Raw genomic sequence first — 12,684 nt, 5'->3', positions numbered from 1 at the left:
TTTCAACATTTTATTGAGAACATTTACGAACACTGCTGCACGTTAACTTTTGTCTGCACATTGTTTTTGTCGCCATTGTCGCTGAGTCTGAGGTGCCAGTCATGCGCTCTCGCTCCGCCTCCACCTCAGGTACACAAAATTGGCACCGTTTCATTTTAAGTGAATCGGTACTTGGTAGTGCCGACGTGAATCGATACCAAGTACAAAAAGTACCGAGTTTCGGTACACAACCCTATATTCCACCCTGTTGTGTTCTATGGTGTTTCTAACACGCCCCCTCGTACAGGCAGCCCTCCATTGGTTGGGCAGAGACCACTAAATGTTTTTGTGTGTAGACAAATAATCCTGTGTCCCACCTGCCTGGGCAAAGTTACACAGACAGGAACAGTGTGTCCTCTATGTGACGGTGAGTAAAAGTCTTTATCAGACAGAAAATAATCCTGTGTCCCACCTGCCTGGGGAAAGTTACACAGACAGGAACAGTATGTCCTCTACGTGACGGTGAGTAAAAGTCTTTATCAGCCAGAAAGCAGCAGATATCATGTGTTTAAAGTGTTCAGCTAAAACACAAGTGTAGATTAATGCGTCTATCATGCGTCACCCTGCAGCAGAGATGAAGAGAACACAACTGAATTTGTTTCAACAGTTTGATCAGAGTAACTCACAGTAACACAGACTAACAGTGACACACACAGTAACATATGGTGACTGTGTGAAGGCCTGTTGGACGTCCTGACAGAGCAAAGAGAAAGAGAGACAGCTTTACTGTTACAGCCAGGAAGTTATTCCATTTAGGTCAAATAAAATATACAGTACAGGGCTGGCACGAGATCAGATTCTTATCATGGCCAAAAGAGTTCATGAGCCTACATCTGTATAAAATAATGGACACAGATACGGTGATGTCACCCATTGGTTTGTGGACTCCCGTTTTCAAGTTTGGCATTTCGGCCGTCGCCATATTAGTTTTTTGGAGCCAGAGGTGACCATATTTGGGCGAGAGGCTAGCGCAGTGGAGGAGTGAGAGGTGGATCTGACTGAGGAGATGAGGATGATGTCACTTAGAGCAGCCCCGCCCTTAATATATGCAGCTTCAAGCCTTCATAACATTTAAATGGATGAGTTATATAAAAATTCACTCCTGTACAGCTGTCATAAACGCGGACTTTAGCTATAGAGACCAAAACAGTTTTTTTGTACCAGACTGTAAACATGTTTATTTCTGCTGTAAAGTTTTAACATGGAGGTCTGTGGGGATTGACTCACTCTTAGCGCCAGCCTCAAGTGGACATTAGAGGAACTGCAGGTTTTGGAACTTCCCGTGTCGGCTTCATTTCACGAAACACAGTGTTTTGTATCCATACAAACGTTACAGAATATTTTACCTTAATAAGCTCTTCTGATCATTTTTTTTCTCCTTTTTTGTTGGTGTGTGTGGATTAATATTTTGGATACCAATTCTTACTGAAACCAAAGGTTTTATTGTTTTTTTTGTGTGTGTGTGTGTGTGTGTGTGTTTACTTTTGGTGTGTATGAAAAAAACCCATACTGGATACCAATTATTACTGAAACCAGAGATTTTATTTTTTTGTTATCTTATTTGCTATCTTATTTATCTTTTTTATTTTCATCTTATTTATTTATTTGGTGTGTATAAAAAAAACACACGGGACACCAAATATTACTGAAACTTGAATTTATATTTTATTTATTAACCAGGGTTATTTTTTTTAATTTAATTTTTTATTTTTTTGTGTGTATGGCAAAACATATTGGATACCAATTATTACTGAAACCAGAGTTTTTATTGTTTGTTATCTTATGTTATTTGTTATCTTATTTATTTTGGTGTGGATGGAAAAAAAACATTTCAGACACCTGATATCACTGAAACTGATTTTTGTTTTTTTAAATTTTATTTATTAATCAGTTGTTTTATTTTTATTTTATTTAGTGTGCATGAAAAAACATATCAGACATTAATTATTACTAAAACCAGAGTTTTTATTTTTTTTTTCATTTTTTATTTTCATCTTATTTATTTATTTATTTGGTGTGTATAAAAAAACCCCACACAGAACACCAAATATTACTGAAACTTGATTTTTAATTTTATTTATGAACCAGAGTTATTTTTTATTTGATTCTTTATTTTTTGGTGTGCATGGGAAAAACATATTGGATACCAATTATTACTGAAACCGGATTTTTTATTGTTTGTTATCTTATGTTATTTGTTATCTTATTTATTTATTTTTTATTTTTTGGTGTGCATGGGAAAAACAACAACATTTCAGAAACCAAATATCACTGAAACCGGATTTCTTTTTGTTATTACTGAAACCAGAGTTTTTTGGGGGTTTTTTTCTGTGTGTGTGGAACAAACCTATCAGACACATCATTTTTCATTTGGAGGTTCTTTTTTTTTGTTTTGTTTTTGTGTGTATAGAAAAAATATATCGGACACCAAATATTACTGAAACCGGATTTACTTTTTTATTTATTTATTTTTTATGATGTGTATGGAAACTAAACTTTTTGTTTTTAATATTGAATACTTGAAAAATATGCAGTGCACATATTTTCCTCATCACTTCACCCTGGTCAGAGACTGTGGGACATCTTCAGTAGCTTTTCTCCATTATATTCCACCCTGTTGTGTTCCATGGTGTTTCTAACACGCCCCCTCGTACAGGCAGCCCTCCATTGGTTTTGTTATCCAGAGGGGGAAGTGGGCTGTACTGGAGGATTTTCGGAGGGGAAACTCATGGCAGCGCCGCATCCTCAGGAGGGTGATATAACACCGGCCGGAGATTCCGAGGATAGCCGGGGGATCCTTCCCTCAGCACAATGCTAACTCTCAGCTCCTTTACACTGATTTAAAGTCCATCATTTATCAGATGAGCTGCCTGTGAAGTCAGACGCCATGATTATGGGCTGGTTTGCATATTTGTGCTTCAGAGTAGCGAGACTCAAGATGTAGTCAGTGTTGCCTAATCATGGCCCTCATGTCCATCCAGACTGGGAAGGAAGTACATAATACAATTTATAACTTGTCTTAGACCATTTATAAACAAATCTCTGTGAAAAAAAATAATAAATAAAAAAAATGACTAAACTAATGTTGAATTATTCTCAACATAATGATTCCAATGATACCAGATGTGTCCAGATGAGATATAAGTGGATTTTTGTTGTTGTTTATTTGCGATAGTTTCTATATTCCTATGTGTCTCAGCAGCAGGATGTCAAAGTAAGACCCATACAGATGTTATAGTAGGGGAGACTGGGTATGGTTGTAACACGTTTTGTCTTACCACATACAACTTGCTTAACCGTTGTTTTAAGGTGGATTTATACTTGTGCGTCAGCCCGATGTGGAGGCTATGCTGTGTCCTACTTCCATGTGAGCATTTACACTTGTGCAGTGGTGTGTCTGTGTCACTCTGGAGTTACACCTCCAAAACAGTGGTCAGCGGTGGGGATTCTGTGAAGTGCTGTAAAGTTTAGTTGATTCAAAACACACATTAAACACACATTAAACGTGGCTTAATAGAGACAGTTTCAAACACAAGTACACAAATCAGCTTCGCAGCATTCACAGACAAACACTTGTCTTTATCTGGACACATTTTCCCCACAAATACAACATGCTAACGTTATTAGCACAAGCCTATGGTATTTTACATTGTATAAATTAGCCTAGCAGCTAGCAGACTTTTCCTCTACTCATATGAAGCCAGGGACAACAGCAACATTTAACAAAGGTAACGTTACAAAATTCAGCTCCATTACAACTCACAAGGTTCACTGACAAAACAACTGTCTTATACTAAACACGTTTTCCAAACAAATACAACATGCTAATGTTATTAGCACAGGCCTATGGCATTTTACATTGTATAAATTAGCCTAGCAGCTAGCAGAGATTTCCTCTGCTCATATGAAGCCAGGATAAATCACACACAAGACTTAAAATGCTATTTTTGTGGAGGCTTTATTGTCTTCACAATTTATTGTTTCTTATCTGTGAAATTAAAGTAAATCAAAGCTTTGTTTCCACTGAGGGAAATGGTTTTAGCTTACAGAGACAGACAGGAGGTCTGCGTCGCTGCGACGAGTAGTTACATTTCTGGGGAGGTGCATGTCAGACTACAGCATAGGGTATGTCGATGCAGTCTAAGCCATAGGTATAGCGTTGATTAGTTGCAGACGTATAAACTCCGCTTTAGAGCTCTCAAATTTCGACACAAAGTAGGGGATGATGCCCCCTTCCCCTTATTTCCTCTTTCAACCAATATATGGCACGAGTAGAGGAAAAATCTGCTAGCCACTAGGCTAATTTATACAATGTAAAATGCCATAGGCTTGTGCTAATAACGTTAGCATGTTGTATTTGTGGGGAAAATGTGTCCAGATAAAGACGTAAGGAGTTATAGTGAAGCTGATTTGTGTACGTGTCTTTGAAATTGCCTCTATCAAGCCATGTTTAATGTGTGTTTATTGTGTGTTTTGAATCAACTAAACTTTATAGCACTTCACAGAAACCCCACCACCGACGAGCGCACAAGTATAATTGCTCACAATGGTGTCGGCCACGTGCGTAGGCTCTGCTGCACAAGTATAAATCCCCTTATAGCAGTAGTGTAGTAATGCAGTTTCAACAGCTTGCTAGCATTATTAGCTCGCTAGTAATCATTAGCATTGCTAGCTATCTAGAATCAGCCAACTTTAGTAGCAAGCTTGCTGGAGGAAGACATCCTGAATTAAAATCAGCTAGCCTGAGGGAAAGGCTAAAATGCTTTTAGATAATCCATTACTTGGTCAGGGTTGGGATTTTAGTCTGTTTTATTTAGTTAAATAGCTCGTTTTGTGCTCAGGGACGTCTTGACCCAAATGTGAGGCAAGACCCACCCACACAATCATCCCGTTGTTACGACCATACTCAGTCTTCCTGATTACAACATCCGAAATATTTAATGGAGTTTTATTAATTGATTTATTATGTCATTTCATTTATTATGGTATCATGTCATTACTCAAACTTTTACCACACTGCCTTGTGTCCGACAGGTTATGGATTCGAACCTTCCTTGTTTTATCCTCTTCATCTTGATTGGCTGTGTCACATGCTCCTCTGATGATCATCACCACCACAATGCCACCCGCCGCTACGATTACTGTGTGCTCGGAGCCGGGCCTGCAGGACTGCAGATGGGATACTTCCTATCCAAGGCCAAGAGAGACTACATCATCTTGGAGAGGAACTCAGGACCGGGCAGCTTCTTTAACAAGTAGGAAACTTTGTGATGACATATTGAACAGGAGACACAAGAAATTAGAGATGTTCTGATGCCACTTTAATTACAGTACCTGAACTTGCACATCATCCGATACCAAGTACCAATCCGATATTGTTGCGTTAAAAAAACAAGGTAACCGCTTTATACTAACCCTGTATGGATGTACAGTTCTTGCATGTCTCAGGTTCAACTCTGACGGGTGGACAGACTACCTGCATTTTAGGCAACGCAGTATTGGAAGAACTCTACAAGAAATGGTGCTTGGAAATTGCACCTATCTACCCTCCCGAATCACCTTTGCCTTCTCTTCTCTGTTTTGTGTATCAAGGTATCCCAGGCACAGGAAGCTCATTAGCATCAACAAGGTCTACACAGGAAGGCAGAACCGAGAGTTCAACCTGCGCCACGACTGGAACTCGCTGCTGAGCGATAAACCTGACCTCCTGTTTAAGAGGGTGAGCAGTGAGTTTTACCCTCCAGCCGATGCCTTCCTGCTCTACCTTTCCATGTTCGTGAAGGAGCTCGGGCTGAGGGTCAGGTACGGCGTGGACATCGGCAGGATCAGGGCAGTGCAGTCAGCCACCGGCAGGAGCTACATCCTGACTGATCAACATGTGACAGACTACACATGCAGGTAAATTTGCGTCCCGCTGAATCTGAAATGATCTTATATTGGTTTGGGTTGTGGATTGCATCGTGCTGTCCTCTGTCCTTCAGCGTCCTACTGGCAGCCACAGGTTTGTGGGTCCCTCAGAAGGTAGAGTTTCTCGGGTCTGACCTGATTGAAGGCTACGAGTCCATCTCCACTAATCCAGAGGACTACAAGGACCAGGCCATACTTATCTTGGGCAAGGGGAACTCGGCTTTCGAAACAGCGCAGAGCATCTTGGGAAGAGCAAGTCAGGTGCACGTGCTCAGTTCCAGCCCTGTTCGACTGGCTTGGCAAACTCATTATGTTGGAGACCTCAGGTAGCGCTAAAGATTTGGTGATTTCTTCCCTTATCTTTTCCGTCTCTACGATATGTGGTTCCCAAACTTTTTATTTCAGAACTAGTCCCCACAGCCCTGTTAGAAAACCTCAAGTACCCAGTGTGTAGGCTGTTTTGGTCAGGTCTGCATTCATACTACCACTTTGGATGGCTGGATGTTGTATTATTCATAAGCTAACTATTTTAAATGCTTATCTGTCACTAAGCTAACTGTTTAAAGTATTAAATTAATTGCTTTTAACACCATTTTAACCATTACTTTTAGCTAAGTATTTTAACCTTTTTTCTTTAACTTTTAGCTAACGTTAACGATTTAAACTGTGTTACTTTTAGCTAACTATTATAACCGTTGGTCCATTTCTTCTAGCTAACGATTTTAACTGTTTATCTATTTCTTTTAGCTAACGATTTTAATCTTTAATCCATTACTTTAGCTCACGTCTGTTAATTTAGCTACCGGTAATGATATTAACTATTTATCCCTTACATTTAGCTTACTGTTGTAAGGATTACTTTTAGCTGACTATTGTAACCATTTTTCTGCGACTTAAGCTAAGATTAACTATATTAACTATTTAACCATTACTTTTAGCTAACATTAACTATCTTAACTATTTATCCATAACTTAAGTTAATGTTAACTATCAACTATTTATCCATTAATTTTAGCAAAATAATTTAACCATTTATTTCTGAATTTTAGCTTACAATTTTAATCGTTTTTCTGTTACTTTTAGCTAATGTCAAGCATTTTACCTAATTATCCATTACTTTTAGCAAACTATTTATTTATGACTTTTAGAAAATTATTTTAAACATATATCCGTTACTTTTAGCTAACTATTTGAACTGTTTACCCATTAGTTTTATGCTAAGTTCACACTACACGACTTTTAAAGTTGTCGATACTTGACCTAGCGCTAAAGCGCTCAAGGCTCGGCCTCTGTCGGGGAGCTCCAGAAAAACTGTTGGTGAGTGGACAATCAGGGCTAAAGTCATGTAGTGTGAGGCATTAGTTACCATTTCAACTGTTCATCCATTACTTTTAGCTAACTATTTGTCAGCTTCACCAACCTTTCTGCTTTGGATCTATCAGCACGTATAATGCAAAGTGACATCTTGTTTTTGTTTTCAGAGCTGTGAATAATGAGCTCATAGACACATATCAGCTGAAGTCCCTCGATGGGTTAGCGGAGACAAGCCTGGACAAAATAGTCATCGTTCAACGAAAGGAGCAAGGCAGGAGGAGATCGGGCACCAAGAACAAAGAGAAGAAGCGACAGTTGTACTTGACTTTAAAGAAGTACATACAAGACAAGAACAGCTCTGAGGTGACAGGAGACGAACTGCCGGGGTATCACTTGGACAACTACGCTATGCGAAAGCCCTACGACCGTGTGATTCGATGCCTCGGGTTCAGATTCAACTTCAGTGTATTTGACAGGTATGGACTTCCGTAACATGGAAGGCTTTTATTGTGTTGTGTCAGTATCCGTACATTAAGTAATGTACTGGCCTGTCGACAGATGCCCCTCTGTTGTATCTTATTTCCATGTATAAGAAAGTCCAAGCTGTTTTATTTATGTAACGTTCAATCTCCTGCAGTTCTGCCTGCCCTCCAAACAGTGACAATGCAAAAGGGAGGTTGCCGGGGGTGACAGCCTGGTATGAAGGGACCAACACCCCTGGTTTGTTTGTGCTGGGAACTGCTGCTCACTCCAGAGACTACCGCTTGTCTGCTGGAGGCTTCATCCATGGATTCCGTTACACAGGTCAGAGTCCAACAGGTGTTTGTTCATTTGTGACATTAAGAGCAAACAATGCTCCATTCAATCGTAGCATGCTCTCTGCTACAGTTATCACATCTATATGGACCATGAACTCTCAATTACCTTTGTCAAAATAGAGTGCTGTGGGGATGACGTTTTTTTTGTAGGACTACCTGGAAGTTAGTGCTGCTCTGGTTCCTTAAACAAAAAGGAAATGGGATTTTTTGCAAATAAATCAAAAGGTTCTGACACTCAGCAAGATAATCAGAAGTAAAAAGCTAACGACAGTTGCATTAATTCAACGTTGCCACCCCAATATATTGGACAACTGTACATTTTAATAAAGCAGCCCTTTGTGCCAGTTGTACATGTAATTAAGGTGATATTTAAATACACTGTGTGTATTTCCTGCCACAGCGCGAGCTGTACATCGTGTGCTTGAACAGCGTTACCACAGCAATCCCTGGCCATCCACAAAACTTTTGACAACGCAGCTCCAGTCCTGGATCCTGAAGCGGGTCAGCGAGGCCTCTGGGACATACCAAATGTTTGAGGTGCTGGGGGACGTTATACTTCTTCGAGGGTAAGTGGATGTTATTTTAACATCAGCAGGTCAGGAGGTATTAATGCCCAGACCACCTTAACTGTCTGGATGCCAAGACATTACATCACCTGACCGTTTCACAATACACAAATGTACAGTTAATCACTTTCATGCTCATCATATGTTGGTCCTTTCCTCTCTCCATGACTCTCAGCTCTCACTGTGAATACGTGGAAGAGTTTACTCTCCAGGCATTGCCTCAGTTCACCTCTCTGTCGGGTCATGAGGTCACCCACCACGGACTGATAGTTCTCGTCATGCAGTACGGGAAGAGGAAGATAGACTATCTGGGGCTGGGCAGGTCGGAGACAGACTGGACCAAAGCTTGGCAATCCAACTTTTTGCATCCTGTTTTATACTACTATGACACACTTCCTACTGGTGAGGACAAATACGTTAAAACATTTATTTATTTATTTATTTATTTATTTATTTATTTTTCTGCTTCCGGCTTTCTTACAGTGCAGATGTTCTGCTGCTTGCGCTCCGCTTTGCTTACATTCTTTTGTGGATATACTTGTTTTTTCCTGCTAAAAGCTACAGAAAGTAGATCCTGCATACTTATAAAGCATTGGGACCTTAATTGTGAGAGATACAGAGGACTACTGCCATATTTTAACCACTTTTTCACAACTTTAGTACTGTGTGAGCAGGGCTGAGGCACAGTGCAAGCCTGAGTGGAGCTGACTTGTGAAGCAACCTGTAGCAACTTAGCTTGGTTTGCTAAGCTAATGGCTACATCCAGCCCTCCCGATGAAAACCAGCAACTTGTTAAGAAAGACAGGATCATTGCCAACCTCAAGGAAGACATCCGAAGGCTGTCAGCGGAACTCAAGTTCCAATCTGAGCTGCTGACAAACACCCTGGATGTGGCTCATGAGCAGTCTCTACAGATCGCCTCGTTAAAAGCTGCTCTTCAGGACACAGTAGCCTGGGATCCTACCTCCTCTCCTCCTCAGCCCAGCAGTTCAACGCCCCGTCGTAAGCCGCAATGGACGGAGGTGGTGTTACGGAGCAAAAAAAGGACCTTGCTCGGCATCGGTCTCTCATCCCACCTCAGCCTTTCCAACAGATTTGAGCCTCTGTCATCGTGGGTCGAAGCGCCGGACTCCGATGAGCTCAAGGATTATGCAGCCCGTCCCATGTCTCCCCAGTCCGGGAGTCATCCTCTGCTGGCAGCTCCCCTCCCGGCTAACAGCTGGCAGCCTCCCCGCGCGGACAGCTCCGTGTCCCCCCTCTCACACACCACGGAAACAGAGCGGCAACAGAGGAAACAGAGTTGCTTAACTCATAAAGGTGAGACTATGAAACTGAGCAATGACAAAGTTAACGGGTCACAAGCCAGTGCCAGGCCAAGAGCCAGAGAGCATTCTGCCCAAAACAAAGCTAAGAGGATAGACACTATTCTGATTGGGGATTTTATAACGAGGCAGGTGGAAATGGACAGGACTGAAAATCTAACACATCAGTCAGAGAGGTGGCAGCTATGCTACCAGACATTATGTCTACACGGCCACATATTGAGAAGATTGTTATTCATGCTGGCTCATTTGACATCCTCACGAATAAATCTGGGTCTGAGACCCTAAAGAAAGAATTTTTGTTTTTATTGGAAACACTTAAAAAACTTCCCTCAGGAGTGTCTTTCATCTCTGGACCTATCCCAACACTCGGCAGAGGTTGCGAGTCCTTCAGCAGACTTCTTGGCTTAAGCACCTGGCTGTCATCAGCCTGCCTTGAGCAAGAGGTTGGATTCATTGACAATTTTAATATTTTTTGGAACATAAAACGCCGCTTCATGTCAGATGGGATTCACCCAAACAACCTTGGCTCCAGACATCTTGGCTGCAACATACGTAACACCATCGAGTCATCTTATCAGAACATATGTGCACTGATAAGCAGGAAGGTCAGCACACAGGGAGCAGACAGACAGACAGTTACTGCTCCAAAAACAACAACCGCCTCCCATGATGATGACGTCACGGTCTGTGACTCTGTCCTCCACATTACAAGAAACCTGCAGAGATTGTCTCTGTCCCAGCAAGAATGTCAAGAAAAGAAGAGATAGGACAGTCACCATGCCGCTTTTCCCCTTATGCCGGCAATGTCACTCAGCTGGCGGCATGGCGAAAATAAAAACAACTGCAGAAAATCAAGGACAGTCAACCCATCAAATCTGATATGTATCTCGTGTCAAACACAGTCTGTCTCTAAACTTATGCCAAATAACGTTTCACAACTAGCACTTCTAAATATCAGGTCTCTGGCTGGCAAATCCTTCTTAATCAATGATTTTATTAACAAGCACAAACTTGATTTTATGTTTTTAACTGAAACTTGGCTAGGTCAGGAAAATAGTGCAGCAGTTTTAACTGAGACAGCCCCTCCAAATTTTAGTTTCTTTAGTGAAGCAAGAATACATAAGAGAGGAGGCGGAGTTGCCACTCTGTTCAAGGACAGCTTCCAGTGTAAGCAAATGTTTTATGGTCAATTTGACTCCTTTGAATATGTTGCCACTCAGTTAAAATCCCCCTGTCGAGCAATTTTAGTGACCATCTACAGACCCCCCAAATATGATGCAAGGTTTTTGGATGAGTTTGCCAAATTGCTGCCTATTGTATGCATGGAATTTGACTGTGTTGTTTTAGTGGGAGATTTCAACATTCATGTTGATAATCTTACAGATGGGTGTGCTAAGGAACTGTTAAATATTCTGGATAACTTTGGGCTTTCTCAGCATGTCACAGAACCAACACATAACAGAGGACACATATTAGATCTAATTATTTCCAATTTCCAATTATTTGGTGAACGATGTCGCTTTATCTGACCATTACTGTGTTTCGTTCAAAATGACCACCCCTGCTAATCTTATGAAAAGTGAAGCAGAGGTGATCAGAAAGCGTTATATAAATGATAACACCTGTGCATTATTCACCTGGGTTTTACACCATCACAAACCCTGCCCTCAGCTCTAGTTGATGACCTTGTAAGCAGTTTTAGTTCCAGTGTTATGACTGTTATTGATTCTGTCGCCCCAGTTAAGACCAAAGTTATGTCAGGCAGGAAAAAGGCACCCTGGAGAAACGCCACACTGGTTAAAGAATACAAAAGAGTATGTGGACAAGCTGAATGCAGGTGGCGAAGAAACAAACTCCAGGTATGTTACGACATTTATAAAGAGAGTCTTCACAACTATAACCAGGAACTGAAGAATGCAAGGCAATCATATTTTTCAGCGATTATCAATAGAAACAGTAATAATGCCCGCACACTTTTTTCTGTAGTGGACAGACTGACCAACCCCACAGCATCACTCCCTCCTGAACTACTGTCTAACAAGTCATGTAATGACTTTGCAGCCTTCTTCACAAGCAAAATATTACAGATAAGACAGGCAGTGTGCAGCTCCAGCTCAGGAATGATAACACTTGTGCCTTCCTGTCCTCCGGTGAATCTAGGACATTTTAGCCTCCTAGATTACACAACTCTAACAGAAACGGTTTCAAAATTAAAGCCCACAACATGCTGCCTTGATATTCTGCCTTCAAACTTTAAAACCATTTTTAACTGCATAGCTCCAGATGTACTGCAGATAATAAATACTTCTCTTAAAGCAGGCCAGTTTCCCCAGGCCTTGAAAACTGCAGTAATAAAACCTCTCCTAAAAAAATCAAATCTGGACACCACAACAATTAGTAACTATAGGCCAATATCAAATCTGCCAATTTTGGGGAAAATCATTGAAAGGGTTGTCTTTCAGCAAATCCATACTTTTATGATGCAAAACAATCTTTTAACACATTTCAGTCTGGATTTCGCCACATCACAGCACTGAGACTGTACTTATCAAAGTCTTAAATGATATTCATCAGAATAATGATGCATGCAAATCCTCTGTCCTGGTATTACTAGATCTCAGTGCTGCATTTGATACAGTTGATCATAATATACTACTTAGCAGATTGGAAAAGTGGGCGGGACTCACCGGCACTGTGCTACAATGGTTCAAATCT

At 40.9% G+C, this 12,684-nt stretch overlaps 3 protein-coding genes across 9 annotated transcripts in view; 2 read left to right on the top strand and 1 right to left on the bottom strand.

Annotated features, from left to right (window-relative positions):
* kri1 (KRI1 homolog) overlaps positions 1 to 12,684 on the bottom strand; it is a 602,835-nt gene that overhangs the window by 391,737 nt on the left and 198,414 nt on the right. The gene's annotated exons all lie outside the window — the stretch shown is intronic.
* ankrd54 (ankyrin repeat domain 54) overlaps positions 1 to 12,684 on the top strand; it is a 44,189-nt gene that overhangs the window by 20,088 nt on the left and 11,417 nt on the right. For 3 of the 7 annotated variants that reach the window (XM_049560695.1, XM_049560691.1, XM_049560693.1), the window contains 7 exons: positions 5,074 to 5,294; positions 5,632 to 5,937; positions 6,021 to 6,272; positions 7,428 to 7,736; positions 7,898 to 8,064; positions 8,479 to 8,644; positions 8,820 to 9,046. The exons of 2 other annotated variants lie outside the window; for them this stretch is intronic. In XM_049560695.1, coding sequence (XP_049416652.1) covers positions 5,077 to 5,294; positions 5,632 to 5,937; positions 6,021 to 6,272; positions 7,428 to 7,736; positions 7,898 to 8,064; positions 8,479 to 8,644; positions 8,820 to 9,046 — 1,645 coding nt within the window. In that variant the 5' untranslated portion in view covers positions 5,074 to 5,076. Of the gene's footprint in view, positions 1 to 329; positions 502 to 5,073; positions 5,295 to 5,631; positions 5,938 to 6,020; positions 6,273 to 7,427; positions 7,737 to 7,897; positions 8,065 to 8,478; positions 8,645 to 8,819; positions 9,047 to 12,684 lie in introns of those variants that run through there. 2 more of the 7 variants (XM_049560696.1, XM_049560692.1) reach the window with 2 other exon arrangements.
* Positions 1 to 12,684, top strand: part of foxred2 (FAD-dependent oxidoreductase domain containing 2) — a 32,967-nt gene that overhangs the window by 17,374 nt on the left and 2,909 nt on the right. The gene's annotated exons all lie outside the window — the stretch shown is intronic.

This window comes from Epinephelus fuscoguttatus, linkage group LG19 (assembly GCF_011397635.1).
Source record: "Epinephelus fuscoguttatus linkage group LG19, E.fuscoguttatus.final_Chr_v1".
In the NCBI taxonomy this organism is placed as follows: domain Eukaryota; kingdom Metazoa; phylum Chordata; class Actinopteri; order Perciformes; family Serranidae; genus Epinephelus; species Epinephelus fuscoguttatus.
Note: the sequence above shows the minus strand (reverse complement) of the source record. Positions and strands in the feature narration are given on the sequence as shown.